We start from the raw sequence: 25468 nt of genomic DNA, 5'->3' as shown, positions 1-25468 counted from the left end.
CTGTCCAGTATCCCTTCAGTGCTGATTATCCCTCTTCTTTTTCAGCCTGATGCTTACTCTTCCCCAGGTAAAGTGAAAGAGAGTAACATAAAACTTTATTTGACTCCAAAGTATGTACCAGTGATTTACAAAGACCATCTTTAATACTACAACTTTAAAAACAGGTCATAATTACATTTAAGATGGACATGTTAAAAACCCATTTTACAATATTTACCCCTCATAAAAAAAACCCCACAATATAATGATATAAGTTACAAGTCCATTTTAGAAGCAAGATTTTGTCCCCAAGTGGCCAGAGATATATATACACACACAAATATATATATGACGTGTAAGTGCACGAGTGAACTGGGTGTCTTGGGAGGAAAAAGCTGCTTCAAGTGGAGACTGCACTACACCAGGGCTGAGGGAGGCTGAGCAGGAGCCAGGGTGGGTGAGGGCCAGGTGTGGAGGTAACCTTTCTACTTCTTCCCTTTAAAGCAGTGGTTTCTTGCTTCACACAACAGGACTTTTGTCAGTGTACTACCAGTGCTGAATGCAAGTGCAGAGCCAGTGGCGGTTGTGCCTTTCTGCTTTCCCTCAGCAGTTCTCCCACCCTATTCTGTTCTTTTCTGATTCTTATAAATTATTCTGATAAGAAGATGCTAATTCTGTGAACAGAATTTTGTCCAAGTTCCCCCTTGCAGAGCTCTTTGCGTAGCAGTAGCAGGTGAGCTGAGACTGCCCTTGGGGGGAGGTTAAATGTGCCCTTGCTTATAAAACCCCAAAACCGACGGAATTAATCCAGTTTGTCCTAATTGCATTTATTATAAACCAGAAACCGCCTGCAGCCTTTATCAGCAGACAGTCTGTGACATTTATTAACAGCCTCAAGTGTTCTGTGAACTAAATCTATGTGCCTTGTACGTGTGGGGTGAAGGGAACAGGACTGAGGACGAGCTGCAGGGCTGCTCTGAGCTCCAGCCCACGCTCCCACCACGAGCCCCAGGGCAGCACGAGCCCTGCTGTGGATCCCTGACCACCCAGAAGGACTCACCTGTCACCACATCCCGCTCCAACTTTTTGGTTCTATTTGTGAAACATCACCAAAGTGCCCCCTTCTCCCCAACCATCCTCCCCTGCCCTCCTTCCCCTGGGATTTGTGGCCCCTCTGGTTTGGCCCAGACCTGTTCCTGCAGTCACTGGAGAGAAGTGTATCCGAGCACGGGCAGTGCTCTAGTGGTGACCCCAGGGCTGCAGCAGCGTTCTGTCCCTCAGGCTGTCCCTGATGTGGCGCTCAGAGCACAGGGCAGCCCTTCAGGCTGACAGAGCCCCAGGCAGTCCCAGCTCGAGGCAGGTCCACATGCCTCTGGTTAATCTGCAGGTTCCTGACACAGCCCACGAGGTGAGGGAGGGGAGGTAACAGCAGCCCTGTGCTGGCCTTGTCTGTCTCTGCAGAAGAAACAAGGAAAAGCAGGCATTAGTCTGGCAAAGGCTTAACCTCTCCCTCACACCAGGAATAGTATCTCCATTGTCCTTGGGGTACTTCATTCTGGAGCACATCTTTCCCAACTCACCTGGCAGCCCTCCCAGGGAGAAGGTTGCCCTTGTGCTGGGTGCAGGAGGCTGGCTGGGTCCCACTGTGTGGTTGCCTTCTGTGTCCACATCCACCTGGATTACGTTTTTCCATTTGGTAACTTCAAAAGAAAACAACAGTCAGTGCTGCTTCCTTACCCAAGGAGCAAGCAAACCTCTGCTCTCCAGCCTAGACCAGTGCTGCAGCAAGGGCAAAACTTAAAACTTAAAGGGCCTGGCCTAGCTCTTGGGAAATGCCCAGAGCCAGAACATTCTCCCCCAAAACTTCACCCAGCACTGGCTGAACAAGATGGAAGTTTAAAATAGAGCTGTGCTGAGAGGGGGCTGCAGCTGTGCCCCCCACCCCAAAAAGGGCTTGATGCAAAACAGCACTTGCTGCATGGCAGCTACATTAAAGGCTGAGTTTCCTGTACAGGTATGAATCCTGCAATCCCTGCTCCCAGCTATGGGCTTGGAGACCTTTGGACACACTCGACACCAAAGCAAATTGGGCTTTCACTTCAAGCTGGACACAGTCCAGGATGGATCAAGTCCTGTAGCACATCCTTGGCCTTGCCAGCAGCTCCATGAAGTGGAAAAACAACCTGCCTCGCCTGACTACCAGAGCTGACAGCGCTAAGATCAGGCAGGAGTTCTTGTTAATTAGGAAATTGACCTCATGGCTGCTACAAACTCCCAAATTAAGTGCATACAGCAGGGGGACAAGGTTTAAATTGCCAAGCCTGGGTTTGTCCTGAGCTCCCCTAGGAGATGTGGGCTGAGCAGGGCTGGAACAGAGCCACAGAAGCAGGGGAGCTGTCACCTCACCTGCAATGGTGTGCCACTGCCCGTCGCAGAGAGCTGGGCTCGTCACCGACGCCGAGAACTCATCAGCCCCAACGCCTGCTGTCACAGTGACCTGGGGTGAGAGAAACCCATCAGAGCTGGAGAGCTGAGAGGGACAGGCAGCAGACACCCACTCCCTCTGGAACCTGTGGGGAAGCCCCCCTCCCAGTACCTTGGTGTCCTCCATGTAGAGCAGGAGATGGTGGCTTCTCCTCGTGCCGATGTGGAAGATGAGGCCAGAGGCACTGCGGGGACGCACCTCCAGTGTCACCTCCAAGTCCTGCTCAGTCATCACTGCATCAGCTGGAACAGAAATGCCATTGGTGAGGACAGGACCAAGGGCATTCCCATGGAATGTGACCCTCCTAGTCCCAGCCCACAGTGAGGTACCTAAGGTGATGGAGCCGCCATCCGTGGTGAAGAAGACGCCGCTCTCCAGCACGCCCTCGTAGCACGGCGTCACCCCAAAAGCGCGTGAGGGGGGACCCAGGGGCCTCCCGTCCAGCTGGGGGTTCCTCAGGCAGCCATCAAAGCTGGAGGCTGATGCAGCCTGTGGAGAGAGGCCACTGAGCACAGAAGGGGCAAAAGCTGGGAGGCACCAGGTGCTGCCATGGGACTGGGAAGAGGTTGAGAGGGGGTGATGCCATGGGGCCGCCAAGCCCTTACCGGTATGTGAGCCTTGGCTTTTCCAGCTGGAAGCCCCCCCACATACAAGGGGCTCTGGGCCACGAAGAGCCCTGTGGTGGCCACTGCAGCACCCTGGGCTCGCAGCCCATCAATAACCAGCTGGGCCCGGCTCTGGTCTCTGCTGAAGAAGACCTGCAAGGAGCAAAGGTCAGTGCCAAGACTGGGTTGGGAGGAGCCCCAGCAAAGGGAGGCCTCAGCTCAGAGGTTCAGCCAGCCCCAGCTGTGATTTTGCTGTTCCCTTTGCTCCCCTGGAACTGCAGGGAACAGCAAGGGAACAGTAGGGATGTGCAATCGAGAAGCAGCACCCAGAGCAGGGCTGCAGGGAGCCAGCCCTTGCAGGGGCATTGATGTGGCTCAGGGAGGTGCAGCTGAGCCTGTGCCCCGCTGCTCACCGTGTGCCACCGGCGGTCACGGTACTTGTCCCTGCTGCGGATGCGCAGCCGGCGCCTGCCGAGCTCCACCAGGAAAACAAAGCGCCCGTTGGACACAAAGAGAGCCATGGAGGAGCCCCGCTCGCCTGCCACGTAGAACAGCAGCCCACTGGAGGAGTTCAGCTTCACCTCCAGGGAGAAATGGGACCTGCAGGGACAGAGAGTGATGGGAGCACCCGGCTCTCCTGCAACTGCACGGCACATGTGCTTCCAGGCCATGATCCCAGGGCCAGGATTGCATGGGGTGGGCACAGGGCCAGGCTCACCTCCACCCAAAGGAGGCTGGGATCTCATCAAACTCCCAGCGGCTGCTCGGGGTCCCCCCGAAGCGGGAGGAGCCCCTGGCTGTGCGGGGCTGGGGGTGCAGCTGGCACAGCCCGTCCTGGTCGTGGCGGCGGCCCTTGGGCGCTGGCTTGCCTGGCACCTACACAGTGTGCACCAGGGAATGGAGTGAGGGGAGCATCCCTGCCCTGCCAGCAGAGCTGAGCACCTGAGGAGGATGAGGAGGGGGATGTGGGGAGTTCTGGCAGCAGCTGGTACCTTGGGTTTCCGCCTGTCCTTCTTCGGAGTGACTCTGAGCTGCTGCGACTGCTCGCCCACGGGACAGCTCATGGTGACATTGATGCTCTCCACGTTCTGCTGCAGGTCCACCACCATCTGCGGCTCTGACATCCTACACACGGGGAGAAAAGGTCCCTGTCAGACCATCTGGGAGGTGGGAAGGGGCTGGGCCCTGCTGTGTGGAAGGGGCATGGTGTCACTCACCGTTTGACAAAGACGTTCCCGATGCAGCCGCTGAGGTTGCTGAGGGCCCCTGGCTCCGGGGAGCCCCCGAGCTGGAAGAGCCGGCGCTGTTCCTGGCGCCGCTGCCGCCGGCTGTGCCTGGCGCCCGTCCTGCTGTCCTGCAGCTCGTCATCCACGTACAGCCTGACCCTGGGGGTGGCAGCAGGGGCTCAGCAGGACCCCGTGGCTGTGGGCAGCCCGGCCCCCAACGGCACCCACAGCAGCACACGTACCCACGGGCATCGCTGTAGAAGGCCACGTAGTGAGCCCTGCCATCTGCATAGGCACTGTCAGTGATGACTTCGCTTCCCAGCAGGTTCAAGGCCAGCTGGCCCCTCTGGAGGGACACCTGGCACGTCCCCTCCTGCAGAAAAAGCATCACCCAGCAGCTCAGCAGCTGAACCCCACTGCCCTCCAGGAGCTCAGGGTGCAGATCTCACTGCAGATCCACATCGTGGCCCCATCAAAATCCCTTCTTTCCCAAGGGGAAGCAGCACCCTCCCCAGCAGCCCCACTGCTGGCATATCTGGGGGCCTGCAGGTGCCCACCTGGGTGGAGTGGCGGTAGAGCAGCCCCTCAGGCTGGCTTGTCTGGAAGCTGAAGCCGCTGTAGAAGTCCCTCAGCCCTGGCACATCTGTCAGAGCCAGGGTCAGATAGCCGTGGCCATGGACACTGACTGAGCGAGCAACCTGTGAGAGACAGCACAGAGGCAAGGTGGGAGCCTGGCCTGGCCTGGCTGGGGCACTGGGACATGAGTGAGGAGCTCTGCTTCCTTGCTGGCTCTGGCTGTTGCTATGGCCAAGCATGTGGAGCAAGCACCTCATGACGACCCCTTTACACTGAGGATGTGGGAGGTTTATGCTTGTTTCTGTGTGAATGAGGGGAGATGGGGCCTGTCCTGCTCCCTTTCCCTGCAGACCCTTCCCCAGCAGGCTGGCCAGGCTGCCAGGGCTCTGTGCTCACCAGGAGGTCCGAGGTGCACCCGTAGCTGACGCCCACGGTGCTCATGCGCTTCAGGTCCACGTATTTGCCAAGAGCCTTCAAACCCTTCATGCAGCCCCGGATGGGCCCACCCGTGGGGAAGAGAGATTTCAAACTGCCGGAGAAGCAGACAGTGTTAACAAGCACAGCCCCAGGCAGGACACAGCCCTGGGCAGGATCTGGCCCCGCAGCTCTTTCAAGCAAAGTGCCTGGGAATGAACTGTGATGGTCATGGGTATTTCCAGTGTCAAGGCTGCTCCAAAGCACACAGCATGGCAAAGGAGGACTTGGTGACACCCACCAGCACTTCATCCCTCACCAGAGATGGAAAAGCTACCATCCCTAAAAGCTCAGGATGATGGACAGGGAGAGAAAACTTCCCCCCCAGTTTCAGCAGGGTTCCAACAGCCCTGGATGTGGCTGAGAAAGGGCCAGGGCCATCACCAGGGACTCAAGGGGAACATGCTGTCCCACCCCATTGCAGGCTGGACCCACCTGGGGGGCAGCACAGCTGGGGGCACACCCCCCAGGTAGTAGGAGACAGCATTCTCCAGGGAGTTCTCCTGCTCCACCACAAAGATGGTGAGGCGCTCCACCCGCACTAGGATGCGCTTCTTGTTATTCATTTTGAGGAGGAAAATTTGGATCTGCAGAGAGAACAGAGAAATGATCCGTCAGTCTGGGGCAGTTAGGTCCATCACAGAGGGCAAGACAAAGTGTCAAGTTAATGTCTCAAGTCAAAAAACTTCCTGCAGCTCTGCCCCCCTCAAAAACAAAGGTCCATGTGCCTCCCCACCCTGGATGAGGAGCCCTCCCTCCAAGAGAGCCCCGTTACCTCTTACCGCTTTGTTTGTGGCGCTGCTGATGGTGAGGGACGAGGAGTTGCTCGGTTTTGCCATCTCCAGGCCAGAGCTGAAATCATAGTAAAGAGCCAGCTTCCCATCCCGGATGGCCAGACACAGAAATTGACCCTGGGGGAGGCAGGATGGACACTCAGCAGGTGCCCAGGATGCAGCTGTGGCACTGAGCCCACCTGCCCTTTAGCACTGCTGGGAGCAGGTCCCACTTCCAGTGCCCTGGTCACAGTTATTTGGGATTTATTTTCAATCAGCAGCCCTGTGCTGTGGCACAGGGATAACACTGCCAGCTGGAAATGCTCCTTGCAGCACTGCCTGCCTCAGTGAACCCTGGCCCAAGTTCTGGGGAGCCCCTCCAGCACCAGCCAAGTGACTGCTGTGAGGTTTGGGTCCAGTCCTCTCATGGCTTTTAACAACAGTGCTGAAATCCTGCTCCAAGCAGCCCTGAGATCCTCAAAGCCCTCCTCTCCCAAGTGTCCTGAACTGGGAACACCTGTGAACTGGGGCTGTCCACTGAGGGCTGAAGGCTCCCCAGGGCAGCAAGCACCTGCCTGGTTCTCCAGGAAGAAGATGATGCCGTTGTAGGAGACCACGCGGATCTCCTGCTCGAAGCGCTTGGTGGTGCCGAACTGGCTCTCAAACCTGATCTCGGCGTAGCCGCTGCCGTCGAAGTAGGAGCCGTCCGTGAGCCAGGGGTCTCCCGTGGACTTGGACCTGGGACACACACACAGCAAGAGGCATCATCCCAAGGCATGGAGCAAGCAGGGCTGAGCTGAGTGCCCCAGGGCAGGGCTGGTCCCGCAGTGCCCACCTGGCGCAGGGTTTCTCGGCAGCCGTGTCCAGCTCGAAGGTGTGCTGGAAGTTGTACAGGCTCACCACCTCCTCGTTCAGCGTGTCCAGCTCCAGACACCCGCGGTAGTTGGGATAGCGCAAGGCAGGAGGAGGCTGGGGGTTAAACACAACACTTAAACAGTGTTTCCCCTCCTGTGAGAGTCTCCTGAAGCCCCCTCCCTGCTGCCTGCCTCACCGTGAAGCTAGAGGGGTAGCCCCCCACGTAGAAGACCACGCTGCGTGGGTCCAGGTTGAGCAGCCCCTGCTCTCCCTTGGCCACGCTGTCTCCCTTGATCTCGTGCACCCTCTGCCTCTCCACGATCACCGACATGTGCCCGTACTGCAGGATCCTGCAGCAGGGAGGGATGGTCAAGATTAAGGGACACCCCAAAGGAGCAAACCCTGCCCTCCCCTGAGGAAAGGCCCCACCTGTTGATGCTGATGGTGACAAACTGCTCTCCAATATCCTCATCAACACTCAGGGAGGTTGGTTCCTCATCTCCCAGTTTGTAGATCCAATGCACTCTGCGGTCCTTGAGCACAATGCCCAGGTAGTCTCCAGTGGCCTGAACTCAGGGAGAGACAGGGTCACATGTTGGCATTTGGGACAGGCAGGAGCTCTCCCTGATGCTCCCAGGGCTGCACTGGACAAACAGCCCCTATTCCACAACCCAGGCTGATGGTTGCATCCAGGGGCTTTGTGTCCCCCACAAAGATATTCAGGGACCAGGTGAGAGGCTGATGTCCAGGCATGGACATCACTGATGCAAAAAGGGCTCCATCACCCTCTGGCCCCATCTCACCTCTTGGCTGCCCAGGTACAACACGAACCGCCCCTCCTCTGCCTCGTCCTGCTGGCTCCTGGGCTCGGGGTTTTGGATGTAGAATTTGAGGGATGTGTAGGCAGCTAAATCCTGCAGATTGCTGGGCATCCGGACCTGCACCCCTGAGCTGCCATTGAATTTCATGGGCACTTTCACCTGTAGGGAGACAAATCCAACCCCGTGGCACTGAGCCCACTGCCACCTGCCTGGTCACTGCCAGTTCTATCAAATCCCATGAGAAAGAGACCCTGCCTAGTGGCCCCAAACACTCTCCCCTTTGCATGCCACCCTCAGGTAAGCCCTCCTCCAAGCCCAGGCCCCCAGCCCAACCCTCAGCCTCACCTTGCTGGCAGCGTTCCTCGCCTGCGTGATGAGCTGCCGGATCCTCACGATGTTCTCTGACACGGTGGCATTTTTGTTCCTCCTGTTCTCCAGGCTGCTCAGCTTCTCCAGCAGCAGGGGAATGGTGCTCTCCAGGCTGGACACTGGGGTTGGAAGAGGAGCCAAGAGTTTTGGAGGTTAGCAAGGAAGGGAAATGCAAAGGTCAGGCAGGTTGAGAAATGCAAGTCAAAGCAGTGGTAGCTGGGACAGTCAGAGAGAGATCCCCCTAAATCCATCATCCTTGAGGGGGTCTGAGAATGCTCCAGTGCATGCAACCTCCTGCAGTAAAGCTAGAGGTGATACAGACATTGCAGGAGAGGAAAAAAAAAGGGCCAGGACTTAAAGCATCCAGGACTGGCTACCTCCCTCTGCTGTTGACCTGGAGTTGCAAAGCACAGCTTTCAAAAATACTCTGGGGACATCTGTGCATGCAGTGGCTCCTATCAGACTCACCCTGTGGCACGCCAGGCTCAGCACTCACCAGATTTCCTGGCATCCTGGACTGCCTGGTTCAGGTCTTCATTTCGGAGGCCTCCATACTGATCTTTCCACTCATCCAGGTTCTTCTTCATGGTGCTCAGGGCATCCTCCACTCTTGCAGCTGTTTCGTTGGCCTCAGTAGCAGCTGCTTTGGCATTCTGGATTGTGTCCTTTGTGTCCTCTGCAAAGAAAGAAATATCTCTGAGGTGTCCAGGAGCAGGGAGGAAGCACCTTGGATCACAGTCAGTGCACGAAGAAGGGAGCAGAGAATCAGTCCAGCCACCCCAGAACAAACCTTGCTCCCTGCCCAGCATGTCCTGCACAGACTGCAGCTGGGTCAGGAGCTGCTCCTTCTTCACACGGAGATCAGCCAGCTTGTCCTTTGCTGTCTGCAGAGTGCCTTTAATAGCTGCAATTAAAGAAAGGCACATGCTGTTTGCTGGAGCTCAGTCCAGCCCAAAGGACAGCAGATCCTACCAGGAGCCTCTCTCACCCCCATTGAGTTTGCTCTGCTGTCTCCTTGCAGCCTCCTCCAGGCTGCTGCTGTTCCTCTTCAGCGTTCTGGAGGTGGCCCCAAGGTTTTCTGATATGACATTCTGTGAAACAAGGATGGGAGACTCTGAGGAAGGATTCAGGGCTCTGGCTGCACACAAAAATGCTCGTTCAGACAGCTGCAGTGGGGTGTGACAGGGAGACCCAAACACTGAGTGTGGCCCCAGCTGTGGCAGACTCTGCTCTCAGGCACAGAGCACAGTGTCCTCCTGTCAGAGGGAAGGGAGTTTGTTTTTTGCCCATCTCACAGGGCTCCCCACAGCACGTACCATCAGGGCCTCGCTGGCTGCCTTGTCAGCATCGTGGGCTGCTTGCTCTGCTTTCCTCACAGCTTCAATGATGCTGGCGTAGGCATTGGAGGCATTGACTGCCCTCTGGATAAAGCCATCCTGGTTTGTGTCCTGGATGATGCTGTGTTGGAAGATGAAGCCATCAAGTCCATGGAAAACAGGCTCTTGCCCATGCCCTCACAGACAAACCCCTCTGTGCTGCTCAGCACAATGTGTGCTCCAGTGTAACTCTGGAGGTGACACCCCGCTGTTCCCTGACACGGTGGGGCTGCAGCTTCCCATCCCCAGCTCTGGCAGCAGACAGCCTGACCAGTGAGGCTCAGGACAGTGCCTCACCCAGACAGGTTCCTTGCGAGCTCATCCAGGAGCCGGGCGTGCTCCTCTGCCTGCTCCACCATGGGGATCTTGCTGCTGGCCGGGGAGAACTTCTTCACCCGCTCGGTCAGGGGCAGCTTGGCCCCATCCAGCAGGGCTGCCAGCTTCTCGTACGCCTGCAAGGACACGTGTCACTGCTGAGGGCTGCCACAGCTCTCCCTCTGCCCACGCCAGAGTGCCTCTGCCACTCACCTCCTTGGCACGCTCCATCATCTGCAGGAAGTCAGAGACCTGAGCAAGGGCGTCCTTGGCCATCTGCAGGGTCTCCTGCACCAGTGCAAGCTGCTTCTGGAGCTCCTGGCTCTTTTGCTGGACACAAAGACCCAGGGTTAGGGAGCAGCAGGGCTGGGACAGCCCCCCTCACCCCATGGCCAGGACCCTGGAGAAGGTCTACCTGAGTCTCCTCCAGGTTGTTTCGGTTCAGGCTGTTGAGCTCCTCTGTCTGCCTGGTTTTGTTCACAGCCTCGTTGAGGGCATCTCTCAGATCCATGAGCTGGGAGCTGTGCTGGGCCAGCCTCTCCTGGATGCTGCTCAGCAGGTCCTGGTTGGACTGCCAGCGGGCGTGCAGCTCGCTCTTCACACGATGCAGCACTGCACAGGGGGGAGAACTCTCGCTAATTCCTCTTCCTCTGTTGAACACTCTTTCTGTGCCTGGCTGCCTCAAAGCCTGGCTCTGGTCTTGGCACATATCAAGGCCAGAAGTGACCATCTTCCCCATCCCTCCCTCCCTCCTCTTCAGCCTAGACGGCACAGGATCTTGTCCATGACTGTCTACAAACCCTCAGAGAGATGGGATCTCTTTCAAAGACACCAAGCCATGCCTGAAAAGATCCAGGTGATGGACCTGAGGCCTTGATTACTTCCACTGTGAAAAATTACTTATTTCCCACAAGAGTCAGTTTATAATTCCAGCTTTCAGCTACTGAGTTATGCTTTGCCAAGGCTTGTTAATCAGAAGTGTTCTTGTCCTGCAGTGAGAGCATCCCTGGTTGGGCTCACTGCTCTCACTCCTGCAAGGATGCCCTCAGGACAGCAGAGCTACTGTGGGAGCTGGCTGCTGTAGTTACTCTATGGGAACAGCAAAAAGGAAGAAACATGGTGTGACTTATTCCCATCCATGTGTGATGTGAATACATCACATAATAACGGTGATTCCTGGTTCTAAGTGTTGTCATTTTTGTTCATCAAACAGAACTACCCACTTAGTTCTGCTCTGAAATTTGCCTTAAGGGAAAAGGAACCACAAATTATCCTGTTGGAGTGTCACAGGGGACTTTGTAACTCCTACAAAAATGGCTGGGGGTGCCTGGTCCTTAACAGCACTCTCTAAACACGACCATGATGTGCAGTGGGCTCCAAGCCAGACCCAGCAGGACCTGGGCAGCCATCAAGTTGAACTCACACTTCTTAGCCTCCTCGTGCTCACGCCTTGCCAGCTCCTCCTGGGCTCCCAGGCTCCTCTCCTTCATCTCCCTCAGCATCCTTTCCACCTCGGCCAGCTTCTGCCGGAACTCCTCTCCGGACGTGGTGCTGGCGTTCTCTGCCCCGAACCTGGCCATCTGCCGCACCAGCTCTGCAGGGAAACCCACACCCCATCAGACTGACCAAACCAGGGCCTTCACAGCTCCCTGAGGCTCTCCTCACAAAGCACTGACGGCTTTCAGGCAGCACTCGGACAACAAACTGCTTGAGACCACCCAGAGGCACTGCCCCAGGTTTCAGCCTCCTTGGCCACTAGCAGTAACAGATGTTACATCCTGAGCATCTTTCTGTGGCTTTACCTCTTGTCCAAGATCCAGCCACTCTGCTTTGCTCAATCTCTCCTGAAGCTGCAGTGCAGACTGCCCGTGTTTTATGCATTTTAGTAACATTTGTGGAAGTTTAATTTGTTTTTCCCCAGACTTATGTTTAGCCAAGCAGCTGAGACTCAGAATAAGGCTGGTCAGGGTAAAAGCTGGGATTTTGCAGGGCTCTTCCTTTGATTTTTTGTTTTCTTTGTTCTCTCCATGGCATTCTCTGAGCACTGCATTACTTGGCATATCACATGGGGAAAAAACCTCAAAGTGAAGACCCTTCTTGACATACCTGCAATGCCCCTCTGGATGCTCTGGATGTGCAGCAGGAGCTGTTCCCCCCTCTGGTACATGTCCCTCGTGTGCTGCTCAACACGAACCGCTTCTCTGTGAGTCATGGTCATCTACCACAAAAACAATGGCATAGTTCAAGTATAAGATGATATTTTATGTCATTTGTCAGTGGGACTGTTGTTCCCAAAAGGCACACAAGGCCTGGGAATGTGTTGTTTGTGAGGTCCTTGAAGGAGCCTGTCCCACAATGTACCGAAGGATGATCTTATTTAGCACCTTCAGAGAAGCACAAGCATTAAATACAGCTCCAATGCAACAGGCTCTGGATGCTGGAACAATCCCAACACCACAGAGTTCAGCACTGTTCTGTGCTCTTAACAGAAGGAAAGCCCCAAAGCCTGGAGCCAGGCACACCTGGGTCCTGATCAAGTGACAGGGGGCTGCAGTCTGGCTGTCTGGTACACACAGGGCAGTTTGTCTTTGCAGCTGTCTGGGGAGGTATGTCATCAAGTAGAGATTTTTCCCCCTCCCTGATTAGAAGCAGGCAGTTTATAAAACAAATCAATTGAAATTAAATCTTGCTCAGTTTATCCATTCTCTGAAGATGCGACTGTTAGGTTTTAGACAATATTGATTGCATCCATGATGGACCCAGATGTTTTGTTTCCTTACTTGTATGTCCCTTCTAGAGATGATATTTGATTGAATTTATTTTTACTGCTTAAAGTTGGAGCCACCTCAAAAGCAAGCAGTAAATCAAGAAAAACTATCAGTATTATGAAATGTTTCACAGCTCTCCATGGAAGGAAAGCAGGTAATCCAGTTTGAGCACTTAACACTGCAACTTAGTTCTGGTCAAGCAGGAGACCCAACCTTCCTGAACTAGGCTCCTCACAGGCTTCAAAACCCTCATTTTGGTAAAAGGGGGACTTGTGCTCTGGCAAAGAAAGATGGAGAAATGCCCTACTTTGTGCTGCAGCGCGTTCAGGTCCTGTGTGAGATCCATGTTCTCATCCTCCAGCTCATCAGCCCTTTGCCTGACCCTGCTCATGGCTCTGTGGTACTCACGGAGCTGGTTCTAGGGAAAAAAAAATTAAAAAAAGAGGCTAAATCAGGCCAGTAGGCCAGGAAACAGGGGCAGAAGGTGATGTGAAGCCTTCCACATACAGCAATGGCCAGAATGGTGCCGTTGAGGCCGTGGAGGCGAGCCCAGGCGATGGAGCTGGCGTTGAGGGTGACCAGCTGGCCGCGGATGGCCGGGAAGGACATCTCGATGCTCTGCAGGTCCTCCAGCAGGAGCAGGACACAGCTGTCACACACTGCAGGGACACAGCAGTCAGCACAGGCCCTCTCCCGGGCTCCCCTCCCCTCCTTCCCCAGGACAGGGGCACACAGACCTTCACACTTGACGCTGTCGGGGCCTGTTGGCCACCAGGACCTCGTGCTGGCGCAGGCAGACGTCGCACTGCTTCCCCGTGAGCCCGCTGGGGCACGTGCACTCCCCGGTGCGGGGGTCACAGGAGCCCCCTCTGCACTCACACTCTGCAGGAACGAGAAACAGAGAATCATTTGGGGCTTTTACCACTCTGGAGCACGCTGGGGCATTGCACTCCCCAGTGCAGGGGGTCACAGGAGCCCTCTCTGCACTCACACTCTGCAGGAATGAGAAACAGAGAATCATTTGGGCTTTTACCACTCTGGGGAGAGGGGAAGGAGAGGTTTTATTCCAGCTGTGCCCATCCACACGCTGCTGCTGGGGGTTCCCTGTGCAAAGCAGGGTCCCTCAGACAGCTGCCAGCTGTTTTCTCCCTCCAACAACTGGACCAGCAGCACAGCCCTGTCCCAGTGCCCCTGGCTGGGACCCCACACTAGTAATAGGAGCTTCTTTGAGCTAGGTACTATAAGCTTTTGGAGGTCTGTTTTTCACTTAAGATAGCTCAGCTACCTTTGGAGGCATAAAATTAGCAGAATGGCTTTTGCTGGAGTGTTGGAAGGAAAAAGGTTTAATAAAAGGCAAAATAACAAATTCCTTACAGAGAAAAACCTATTTAGGTGCAGGAAGTTCTTGCTCCTAGTAAAACAAACACCTCACAAAAGCAATTAGTTTCTTTGTTCTCTTCTTTTTCTAGCAAATTGCCCAAGCAAAACTTTTTGGCTTTTGTCTAATTACCCATCCTTAAGTTTAAAGTGAAGTCTTTTAGGCCTGTGAGATGCCTTTTCTTTTTTTACTTAATTAAGAAGACAAACTTCTAAGCTTCTTTCCTTTCCGAAGAAACAAAAGACAGTCGTGCCACTCACTCCGTTTCACAAAAACCCGCATTCCTACCCACACTCACTCACTTGTGCAGCCGCCCTGGCCGAAGCCCCAGTAGCCCGGGGCACACTGGTGGCAGCGGGAGCCGCTGACCCCGGGCAGGCAGCTGCACTGGCCGCTCTGCAGGTGGCAGCTGCTGCCCACGGCGCCCACGTCGCAGTCACACCTCCGGCAGCCCGAGCAGCCCTCAAAGCCGTAGTAGCCCTCCTAGGGAAAAGCAGGACATGGATACCCTTGGGTTTTGGGTTGTTTTTTTTTTTTTTCCCATCTAAAGGACAACGGGGAGAAAATAAAAGTCCTCCTCATATCCTAGCCAATGGCTTTACTCACTGTTGCATCAGGAATTGTCTGATATATATATATATATATATAGATATATATATATAGGTTTTTAATTATCTTATTTAGGGGAGGGTGAGAATTTTTTGTTTGTTTTTAATTTATTTTGGTTTAGTTTATTTCTGTTTTTATTTAAGAAATCTAAAGGCAAGCTCATTCTTAATTTCTGGTTGATTTACAGGAAAACATCAGGAAATAAACATAAAACTAAGGTTAAGTTTTACACGGTGTAGACTTAGTTGATTTGTTATTGGAATACAAAGACTACTGATGCCGTGGGATTTAGAGGGAACTCCTCCTCTCTCCTTGACTTGTATGAACAAGGTCAGGTCATATAAACCACTTAAACTTGACAGGTCAGCAAGTGTGCCTCTCTCCTGGGTCAGTGATGGGGGATCCCCTTTTCCTTTCCAGGTGTGTTTTGAGCGCCACAAAATTCAAAGCAGCATGGTAAAGATGTGGAGCTGCAGTGAGAGCACAGGCGTGCCACAGCACTGCCCCGTGAACTTGTCCTTGCCCAAGATGGATGCACTCAGCAAAATGGGGTTTACTGCAGCTTCACAAATGATGCCACTTTACTGGAATGCTGCCTGCACTGCTTGCTGCCAGATCTTTAATAGCTTTTGCCATGTACTCATGCAAGTTCAGCCTTCACCAGCTGGCAGCCAGCCCTGCTAGGCTCACAGGCCTGGGGGATGACACACCAGGGCTGCCCCCCATCCCCATGGCAAGGACAGGCACCACCCCAGGGCCCAGGTGAGCCTCACCTCGCAGCGGTCACAGTGCGGGCCGGTCACTCCAGTCTTGCAGAAGCACTGGCCAGTTTGTGGATGGCAGGAGTCAGTCCCACAAGGTGAACAGTTGCACTCTGCCAGGGAAAAATACATCCAGTATTAAACTGAAGAGCCTGTCAGCCACTCACAACACTTACTGCTAACAGCAAAACTGCTCTTTCCCCCTTATCTATCAAAGTTAAGACAGAGCCTCTCTCCTCTTGGGTCTGCTTCTCACAACAACTTATGCCCATGACTCTGGTAGTGTTTGAGGGTCCCCAGGTCAAGGGAAGAGATGAAAATCTTGACCCCATGTTTCCGAAGGCTGATTTATTATTTTATGATATATATTATATTAAAAGAAAATTATATATTAAAACTATACTAAAGAAAGAGAAAGGAGGCATCAGAAAGCTAGAAAGGAATGAGTAACAAAATCTTGTGACAGACTCAGTGAGTCCGACACAGCTGGCTGTGATTGGCCATTAATTAAAAACAATCCCCATGAGACCAATCAAAGATGCCCCTGCTGGTAAACCACCTCCAGACCACATTCCACAGCCATCAGATAGTTACTGTTTACATTTCTTTTCTGAGGCTTCTCAGGAGAAAAATCCTAGCGAAAGGATTTTCATAAAATACGTCAGCGACACGCGACCCCTTTTACAAGCTGCATTTGGGCTGCTGCTCCTCAGAGGGAGACGAGTGCTGGGAATGGGCACCCTCCCGTTTCGCCCTGCCCCTGGGCTGGCTGCCCACTCACGGGTGCAGTTCTTGGCCAGCACGGCGTCCCCGTGGTAGCCGGGCGCGCAGAGCTCGCAGCGCGCGCCGGCCGTGTGGTGCATGCAGCCCGAGCAGGCGCCCGTCAGCGGGTCACAGCTGCTGAACAGCATGTTGGGATCCGTGTTCCCGCTGCAGTCACAGGGCTGGCACGAGCTGCCAATCACCAACGGGTTGCCAAAGTATCCCGGGGCACACCTGGGGAAACACAAGTCACAACACAGTGAGGATCCTGCAGCCTGGAGTTGCACAACTGGAACGGCGTGAGCATCCAACACTTGTAACTGCTGCAACCCTCAGGGATCTCAAAGCACTCTGTGTTTTGCCTTGGGATACCTCAGAAAGGTGCCTGCATCACAGGCTGCAAGTCAAGGCAAAGCACACCTAAGTCATACACCCACAGTAACAGAATTTCAGCAGCTGGGCATTTGCAGGCTGAAGAGGACTGAAGGAAAGGCTGCCAGAACAAAGCAGCTGTTTCTGCTGCAGTCTTCAAGGAGAAAACTGCTCTGCCACAGCAGTGTCTGCACAGGTTAGTGAGCCCCCCAAACACGGGTGCCACCCCCCTTACCGCTCACAGTTTGGTCCAGCATAGCCCGGCTTGCAGAGGCACTGCATGTTGGATCCCTTGTGGACACAGCCAACAGCAAAACTGAAATGAGAATGGGGACACAGGGAGGAGCAGTTACTCCTGATGTGGTGCCAGAGGAGCTGGTCACTCCTTGTGGGCTGCTGGGGCCTCAGGTAAGAGGCCTTTGGGGACAAGGACAAGGCTGGCATTGGGACACCTGCCCTGGTTCCAGTGGTTAAACAGTGAGGCCAAACAGGCAATCCCATCCTGGGGTGCTTACTTGTTGGAGGCAACTGAAAGAGGGCATGGGCACCCAACACAGTGCAGGGGTTCCTGGGCAGAGGGGCTGCCCATGTAGCCGTCCTTGCATCGCTCACAGTGGTCTCCTTCTGTGTTGTGCTGGCAGTTCTGCAAGGAAAAGGCAAATCCTAGGCTCAGCACTGACAACAAGAATGGTGGATGCACTAAAAACTCCCCATCAGGATGCCTCAGTCCTTCCTCTCTCCCAGAGCTGCCCTGCACCCTAAGCTGACCCTGAGCAGGGTCACCACTGAAGCAGTGAAGCCCATGCTCCAACTCAGGCATGGTTCTGCCAGCCTAGTCAGTTTGTAAAGAGCTTTTGAATCACATGCTACAGACCTCCTAACTCCAAAATATCACACTGCTCCACTGTTTACTTACAAGGCATATCCCAGAGCCTGGCAGGCACTGATCTGAGTGGCCATTGCAATGGCAGGGGATGCATTTTCCCAGGAAGAGCCCTTTGGTGTCCCTGTAGTAACCTGGAGCACATTCCTGAGGAGACAGAAAAAGGCAGAGGTCTGAAAAACAGCCTGATACTTTTGGGAAAAGCAAAGAAACTAAATGAGTTTCCATGACAGAATTCCACTGGGTTGTACTGATGGAGAAAAGATTATAAGCAAAGATGAAGATTTTTCAGCACAGTTCCTTCTTGCTCCTTTTAACCAGGAGAGAATTGGCCAGAGAGAAGGACCCATTCCAAGGTACTGCAACACCTGAATGATTTCCCCATCACGTCCCTTCCAAGAAGGCAGATGGAACATCTGCACCTCTCACAAGTGAACAGTGTTGTGATGGGGAAATGTTCCTTCCTTTGGAACAAGACAACTGAAGCCCTCAAGAGCCAGCTTGGAGGCAGCTGGCACCCAAAACATGACTATCGGACCCCTCTGACTGGAACAGCCTGTCCACTCCCCCTCACCTGGCAGGAGTCCCCCTGGTAGTTAGCTGGGCAGAGGCACAGCTCCACGTTGCTGGCACGGACACCCGTGGCTGTGTCTGTGGCCATCTCCAGCACCACACGGCGCAGGGACACAGAGGAAGAGAGCTGGGAGAAGAGTGCCCGGATCTGCAGCTGCTCCAGGTTTGCCAGCACCATCATCAGCTCCTCTCTGGACACAGGGTTGTGAGTCTCTGTGTGCCTGAAGTTCCCCTGGCGGGAGAAAACCTGGCATTACTGGCAGGAAGCACAAACATCTGAACATCCAGCCCAGCCTCCACATCCCTGCTGCTGGAATCTTTCCCCTTTGCATGGGTGAAAGAGCCTAAAATTCTGAGCCTAAAACCTAAAATTCTGAGCTCCAAGCACCTCTCCCTCCATCTGCATTAGGTCTTGTATTCTATTTGCTGGGTTCCCCAGATGAAGGAAGGAATGCTGAATCTGACCCCATATTCTTAGAAGGCTAATTTATTATTTTATGATACTATATTATATAAAAGAATGCTATACTAAACTATACTAAGGAATACAGAAAGGATACTTATGGAAGGCTAAAAAGATAATAATGAAAACTCATGACTCTTTCCAGAGCCTCAACACAGCTTGGCACTGATTGGCCAATGAGTCAAAACAATTCACATGAAACCAATGAAACAATCACCTGTTGGATAAACAATCTCCAAACACATTCCACATGTGAGCACAACACAGGAGAAGCAAATGACATAAGAATTTGTTTTCCTTTTTCTCTGAGGCTTCTCAGCTTCCCAAGAGAAAATCTGGGCAAAGGAATTTTTCAGAAAATACGACTGTGACAGTCTTGTCCTTTCCTGCGTTATCTGAACACTTCACTTGTGTGTGCAAACTCACCTCCACCAGCTGCAGCTGGCCTTGATGTGCCTCCCCTGGGGACGGGTAGGCACCTTCCAGAAACATGATGCTCATCTGATTTCCCTGGGAAAAGCAAGGAAGGTGTCAGACATCACCTCACCCTGCTCCTGCATTAGCAGGGGGCACCAGGGCATTTCTCGGGCTGCACCTTGAGGATCACATCTGGCCGGGACTCCATGGGAATGAACACGTCACCCCTGCGAGGGTTGGAGTGCAGCTCGTAGCGAAGGTGCCCTCCATAGGAGGAAACCTGAGGGAGAGAGACAAATCCCACACATTCCTGCAAGTCCACAGCACTGAGACAACTCAGAGATGGCCGTGCTCAAGTGGCCATCAACTGTGCTCAACTGCAGTGTGAGCAGTGTCTGCAGGTGGGATCAGGGTGGTTCCCCATTCTCTTACCTGGTCCCCAAGGTAGGAGCTGGGTGCAAGCCAGTAGAGCTCCTGGTAGGCATCTGGGAGGTTTTTGAGGTCAGCAGTGACGAGCAGCTCCCGTGGGCTCAGAGCTGTTGGCACCTCGTGGCGGTCATTGCTCAGCAAGAGCCACCCGTTCATGTCGACAAACTGGAGGGGAAGAGCAACTCTGGGTCTTCTAGTGGAGTTACAGAAAGTATCTGTGTGTTGATGCTCCAGAAGAACAGATCCCAGAGCAGCAGAAAGGGGAGTAACAGGCTCACACCTCACATGCATCCCGATGAAGCCACAGGAAAGCTGATCATCACCCCCGCCCAGCACATGAGACCCCAGAGACCAGGAAAAGGGGCTGAAAGCAGGAGATGGGCACAGGGAGTCAAAGATAACCCTCCTCATGGTGTATCCTCAGTAGGATTAATGCAGCACAGAGACCCGAGGGCAGCAGGGAGCCAGGTGGATGGGACACACCTGACCTGCAGGCTCTGGTGGCCCCAGCCCCTCTCACCTCAGCTCGGTGCTTCTCGGCGCTGCGGCAGCGGTCGGTGGCACCGAAGCAGAAACACTTGGTGCAGCCCTTGGGGTTGGTGGCATCCAAAGAAAATGTCCCCAGGCGGCACTGGTCACACCTTGGGCCCTCCACATTTTCCTGAAAGATAAGCAAAGCTCAAGTGTCAGCGGTTTCTCTCAAGGCCTCAGTGGAGGACAGGGATGGCTGGCTGAGTGATCAAAGCAAAGTGCTGTGGTGCTGGAAGATGTTAAAGCAGTCCCCCAAACAGGTCTGCTTTAGCAGCACCCACCAAACATTAAATTCACCTAGAGAAAGCACTTGTAAGCCCTACAAAGAGGCTGGAGCAGGGCAGCTCAGAAGCTGTTTGAGTTACTCTGCTGCCATGGAGCCAGGAGCCAATAGGGCTGACAGCTCCCACTGCAACCAGCTCTGACACAGGGCTGGACTCAGACTGGCCATCTCCTCCAGAGACAGCCCAAGGAGTGAAACTTCATGGCCAGGAAGGATGAGGAGAGAAGAGCTTCTCAGGGTGCTCTGAACCCACCACCCCACGGGGCAGGCTGGGCATGCACAGCCTCTGCCACCCCCTGCCAGAGCTGGAGTCAAGCCAAGGAGAAAAGCACCACATGGAGGCACTGGGGACTGACCTTGCAGTGACACTGCCCCGTGACGGGGTCACACACGCTGGCCTGGGTGCCAGCCTGGTGGCAGTCACAGCGCCTGCACTCAGGGTAGTGGTAGTAGCCAGGGGCACAGAGGTCACACTGCCGCCCGATGATGTTGGGCTTGCACCTGGGGGGACACAAGAGCTTTCAGAGCTTTCCCCACCTCCTTTCTGCACATTTCTGCACAAGGTGTCCCAGCAGGGGACTCTAGCAGGGAGCCCAGATGTCCCCAGTGCCAGAACAAGGCTGCCCCACCTGCACTGCCCACTGTGCACGTCGCAGCCCGGCTCTGTCAGCTCCTGCACGCCGGGCCGGGAGCAGTTGCAGTCCTCACAGCCGATCAGGGGGTGGCAGCCGAAGGTCTGGGGCTCACAGACAACACACTCAGGCTTCAGGGTGTGGGGAGGGCAGATGCACTGCCCTGTCACCTCATCACACAGACGCGTCCCACAGTCGCAGGCTGCGAGGGGCAGAAAAAGGCTGGGTTTGGGTGAGCCAGACCCAGGAGCCAAGGCCAGTGTGAGGAATGGACACAGAGCAGGGGAGGCAGAGGGGGGAACTCACGCCTGCAGTTGGGGAAGCCCCAGTAGCCGGTGGCACAGCGGGAGCACTGGCGGCCGATGACGTTGGGCCTGCAGGGACACTGTCCCCCGAGGGGCTGGCACTGGCTGCCCCGTGCCCCCGCCTCGTGGCAGCCGCACGGCTGCGCCCCGTCGTTGTAGAAGAGGGACAGGGAGATGGCAGAGTCACGGCAGAACCTCGAGGACGTGCTGGGGCTGCAGGGGGAGGCAGGAGGGGTCAGTGCTGCACGTCCCCACAGCCTCCCCACCACCCCAAATCCAGCATCTCCTGCAGCCACGGGGGCTTAGTGGGACCCACAGCCTCCACATCACCCCAAATCCAGCATCTCCTGCAGCCACGGGGGCTTAGTGGGACCCACAGCCTCCACACCACCCCAAATCCAGCATCTCCTGCAGCCATGGGGGCTTAGTGGGAGGGAGAGTCCTGTGACACTGAGAGCTCCTGAATATCCATGTCTGGGCAGCAGAAGGAAAATCTCAACCCGCCCCTGGCCTGCCATACAGAAGGGAAGGGCTGCTGCTCCCTGAGGAGTGTGCAGCTTGTGGGCACCCAATGCCAAGCATCTCACTTGATGTAGAAGCTGTTGATGCCACAGCTGCTGATGAAATCATAGGACTTGTCCAGGGGTTCCTCCTGCAGGTACTGGGGGGTGTAGCTGTCCTCAGGCACCACAAGGATGTAATCCTGCAAAGCAAGGGTGAGCTGGGTGAGCCAGCTCAGACAGACAAGCACCATCTAAAATGACTCCAAAGTGCAAATGCACCTTTAGGCTTCCGTGCCTTGCTGGGACAGAACACAACACACCAAGTACTGCACAGACCAGGAGCCACCTCTCCACTGGGGTCTGTCCCTCAGGGTACATTTAACCTAAAGCTCCACACGAGGAACAGCACAAATCCACTGGACTAAAACCAGGCAGAATATCCCCAGAGCACAGCAGGGAGGCAGTCTTTATCATCTGAAATTTCTACACATGAAGGCACCTGGGCTCCAATTGTCTTTCAGCCATTTTATCCCCATTTTGGTCAACCTTCTAGTCCTGCTGCCTGAGAATAACAAGGGCTACCTCCTCTCATGATGAGGCCTGCCTGAACAAACAGTATTACACAGGTTTAAAATATTGCTAGAGCAGGAATAAGGCTTATTCTGGATTATCACAAACTATGTATGCAAAATAACAGCTTCAATTTCTGCCTGGTTTTGATATCAAAACCAGACAAGGAAGGACAATGTCATATACAGAAGTTGCCCCTGGTAAATTCTGCCCCCAAGGGCAGAATCTCCTCCACTAAGGTTGGAGACTTGGCAAGTTCTCGGGTAGCTCAGAGATGAGTGATGGTGGGGAACATTCCTGAGCTCACACAGTGACAAAAATCCAGTGAAAAGCCCTCTGTCCAGCATGCTGTGGGAGCTTCCTGGAGAGAGGCTCACCAGCCACAGCTGCTTGCCCTCTGGCACTCGAACCACCACCGTCAGATCATTGTCAGTGACATCCAGGATGGTTTGGTCCTCAGAAACCACCAGGCTCCGACACCCGTAGCCATGGGGGCAGAAACTTGCATTGGTCTGACCTGAAAAGACAACAAATGTGTTTGTCCCACCTGTCCCTTGAGTCCCCATCCTGTGACCGTGTTCACAGGGGCCTTAGGATGAGGGAAGAGACGAGGATCTGACTCCATGTTTCAGAAGGCTTGATTCATTATTTTATGATTTATATTACATTAAAACTATACTAAAGGAATAGAAGAAAGGATTTCATCAGAAGGCTAGCTAAGAATAGAAAAGAAAGAATGAATAACAAAAGCTTCTGTCTTGGACAGAGAGTCCGAGCCAGCTGGACTGTGATTGGCCATTAATTAGAAACAACCACATGGGCCAATCACAGATGCACCTGTTGCATTCCACAGCAGCAGATAACCATTGTTTCCATTTTGTTCCTGAGGCCTCTCAGCTTCTCAGGAGAAAAAATCCTAAAGAAAGGATTTTTCATAAAAGATGGTCTGTGACACCCATCCCATCCTCCCAGTTTGGAAGGGGTAAGTCAGCCTTCCTTCATTTTTGCAATCCCTAAAGAGACCACAGTCATCCCCTGGCATGGAAAGCTCCCAGGGCTCCTGCCAGCCAGCAGTTGCCCAGGTCCCTGCTGCTCTCACCTTGCCAGATGCGCCCTCCATTGATGAGCACCTCCACGGGGAAGCTGGGGTGGCTGGGCTGGTACAGGTGCAGGATGAAGGCGTAGCGTCCCAGGCTCTGGATCCTGCTGGTGAACACCACTGCAGCCTGCCCCAGCACGGGAGAACACAGACAAAAACCCACACCTGACACCTGCACCCACAGCTGGCATGTCCCTGAATTACTGCACAGCTGCCAGGTGTTGGGAATTCAGTGAATCCAGCCCCCCGTGCCTCCACACGCTCTCCCCTCTAATGCTGCCACCTGAAAAGCTTTTCCTGGGATCCCAGGAACCAAACAAAGTTGGATAAAGTCAAGACAGGTGAGTCCACAGGAATTACAGGTTCAGGGAGAAGTTTAAAGCTCAGATTAAATTCTGAAAATGCTAATTGATAAAGCATTAATCAACAGGTAAGGAAAATTTCTCCCTGCCCGAGTGGTGCAGTGTCACAGCACCAGCAAACCAGCCCAACCCTTGACTGTGCTCCTACCTGTGGGGACTGCAGGAGGATGAGCTCTGCAGTGGGGTCCATGGCTGTGGGAGGACGAGGAGCAGGCTCCACTGGCACCCCAGATGGAGCCACATGGACAGCCTGGGCCAGGGGCACCTCTGGGGGAATGGGCAGAGCCTGGGCGCCCTCCAAAATGATTGACTGAGAAAGCTTCAGGAACCTTGAGGGGACACAGGAGCTGCTGGAAAACAAGGAGTAAGCAGGATGTGAGTATGTCCAGAGAGAAAGAGAGGAGGGAAGCGTGCCTGTGACTGCTGGTGGGTTACAAGGTGTGCCTGCTGAGGAGAGCTCACTGCCAGCACCCCTGGGGCTCTGGGACAGGGGCTCTGCAGGAAGAACAGCAGCCTGGCACAGGCCAATTCCTCTGCAAATATTTATCTGAAACACTGTCGAAAATCTGGATACAGCAAGGGTGTTGCTGTATGTGAGCAAGCACAGGAATGCCTGTTTGGGACACTTGAGTGTCTGCCCCAGGAGGCAGAGTGGGGCTCAGGCACAGCACCATCAGTCTGATCCTACTCTGTGCTCACAGGACACAAGCAAGGAGCTTCACCTCAGCTGGAGATTTCTTCACCAAGGACTTAAAAAAGTCTCTGAGCCTGAGGGAACCAGGACAAGCAAATGTTTTTGGAAGAAGTCCCATTGATGCTAAAGCCAAGGGGGACCTGAGACTCTCACCTGTTGGATGAGAAGGTGCCATGGACACTGATGCAGTGCACCTTGGGCTCGATGAGCTCCATGGTGAACTGTGCAGCAGGGATCAGGTACACTTTGTGCTGCACAAGGGAGAGAGACACCTGGTTATGTGACAGCCTGTGCCCCTGCAGCCACAGCTGGCCCTGTGCCCACCAGCCAGCAGGCACTCCAGCCAGTGCATGGCAGTCACACCTCTGCTTACTGCCCCTTAGCCCTTGGCACAAACATTATGGCATTTAGAAGCTCCACATATGGATGGGATTCTTCTATCCTTGGCTAAACAAGGAATATCTTCAAGATAAAAGGACTGCCCCATTGCTACAGAGTTCCCTCTGCACGAGCAGCTGCTTCTCCCTATCTCCTCCCCACTCCCAGCCCCATGATTTACTTCAAAACACCCCACTGACCACACTCTCCACTTGGACTGGTTGTGACACAGACTAACACCCAGTATCCAGTCCAAACAGGACTAGAAAACCCAGACTAAAATCCAGTATCCAATCCCAACAGGACTAGAAAACCCAGACTAAGATCCAGTATCCAATCCCAACAGGACTAGAAAACCCAGACTAAGATCCAGTATCCAATCCAAACAGGACTAGAAAAGCCAGACTAAGATCCAGTATCCAGTCCCAACAGCACTAGAAAACCCTCCTGCAGGCTGCTCCCAGTCCAGCCTTTCCCCCCTGTGACCTGCTGACAGAGCTGCCCTCAGAGGGAGCCTCACCAGGAAGAAATCAGCCAGATCAGAGGTGAAACGAACAGTGGCCTCTGAGGTGAGTTCAAAAGTTGCCATTCGACTCTGGGAATCCACAGCAATCCCTCGACAAAGGAAACTGCAAGAGAAACACACATTTTGAAATCAGCCTTGCACAGGGTCATGACCCATTTCTTGTCCTGCCAGCTCTGTGTCCTGAGGGGATTTACACAAAGTCCCTGGAAATCTTTTGATGTTTTTTCTGGCTGCTCACAAGAGCAAAGTTTTCCAAGGACACCCCAAACATTTGTTTCCTACTGCAAAGGTCGCAATCTGAAGCCAGACAGGGTTT

At 54.1% G+C, this 25468-nt stretch overlaps 1 protein-coding gene across 1 annotated transcript in view; it reads right to left on the bottom strand.

Annotated features, from left to right (window-relative positions):
• Nucleotides 1-59: 59 nt before the first annotated feature.
• LAMA5 (laminin subunit alpha 5) overlaps nt 60-25468 on the bottom strand; it is an 88584-nt gene continuing 63175 nt past the window's right edge. The window contains 54 exon segments of the mRNA XM_036395462.1: nt 60-1434; nt 1560-1679; nt 2386-2476; nt 2576-2706; nt 2794-2953; nt 3070-3222; nt 3483-3669; nt 3788-3945; nt 4062-4194; nt 4287-4454; nt 4538-4668; nt 4853-4993; nt 5268-5400; nt 5781-5932; nt 6128-6256; nt 6694-6856; nt 6954-7087; nt 7170-7323; nt 7403-7539; nt 7777-7953; nt 8140-8282; nt 8660-8839; nt 8954-9067; nt 9152-9254; nt 9480-9621; nt 9837-9991; nt 10068-10184; nt 10270-10466; nt 11278-11448; nt 11961-12072; nt 12930-13040; nt 13130-13281; nt 13360-13384; nt 13386-13504; nt 14303-14483; nt 15383-15483; nt 16152-16366; nt 16740-16820; nt 17020-17147; nt 17421-17534; nt 17962-18192; nt 18850-18933; nt 19019-19120; nt 19273-19434; nt 19790-19930; nt 20440-20584; nt 20713-20917; nt 21022-21233; nt 21608-21723; nt 22471-22610; nt 23193-23319; nt 23703-23904; nt 24402-24499; nt 25147-25255. Coding sequence (XP_036251355.1) covers nt 1280-1434; nt 1560-1679; nt 2386-2476; nt 2576-2706; nt 2794-2953; nt 3070-3222; nt 3483-3669; nt 3788-3945; nt 4062-4194; nt 4287-4454; nt 4538-4668; nt 4853-4993; nt 5268-5400; nt 5781-5932; nt 6128-6256; nt 6694-6856; nt 6954-7087; nt 7170-7323; nt 7403-7539; nt 7777-7953; nt 8140-8282; nt 8660-8839; nt 8954-9067; nt 9152-9254; nt 9480-9621; nt 9837-9991; nt 10068-10184; nt 10270-10466; nt 11278-11448; nt 11961-12072; nt 12930-13040; nt 13130-13281; nt 13360-13384; nt 13386-13504; nt 14303-14483; nt 15383-15483; nt 16152-16366; nt 16740-16820; nt 17020-17147; nt 17421-17534; nt 17962-18192; nt 18850-18933; nt 19019-19120; nt 19273-19434; nt 19790-19930; nt 20440-20584; nt 20713-20917; nt 21022-21233; nt 21608-21723; nt 22471-22610; nt 23193-23319; nt 23703-23904; nt 24402-24499; nt 25147-25255 — 7642 coding nt within the window. The 3' untranslated portion in view covers nt 60-1279.

The sequence above is a fragment of the Molothrus ater genome, chromosome 17 (genome assembly GCF_012460135.2).
Source record: "Molothrus ater isolate BHLD 08-10-18 breed brown headed cowbird chromosome 17, BPBGC_Mater_1.1, whole genome shotgun sequence".
Classification (NCBI taxonomy): Eukaryota; Metazoa; Chordata; class Aves; order Passeriformes; family Icteridae; genus Molothrus; species Molothrus ater.
Note: the sequence above shows the minus strand (reverse complement) of the source record. Positions and strands in the feature narration are given on the sequence as shown.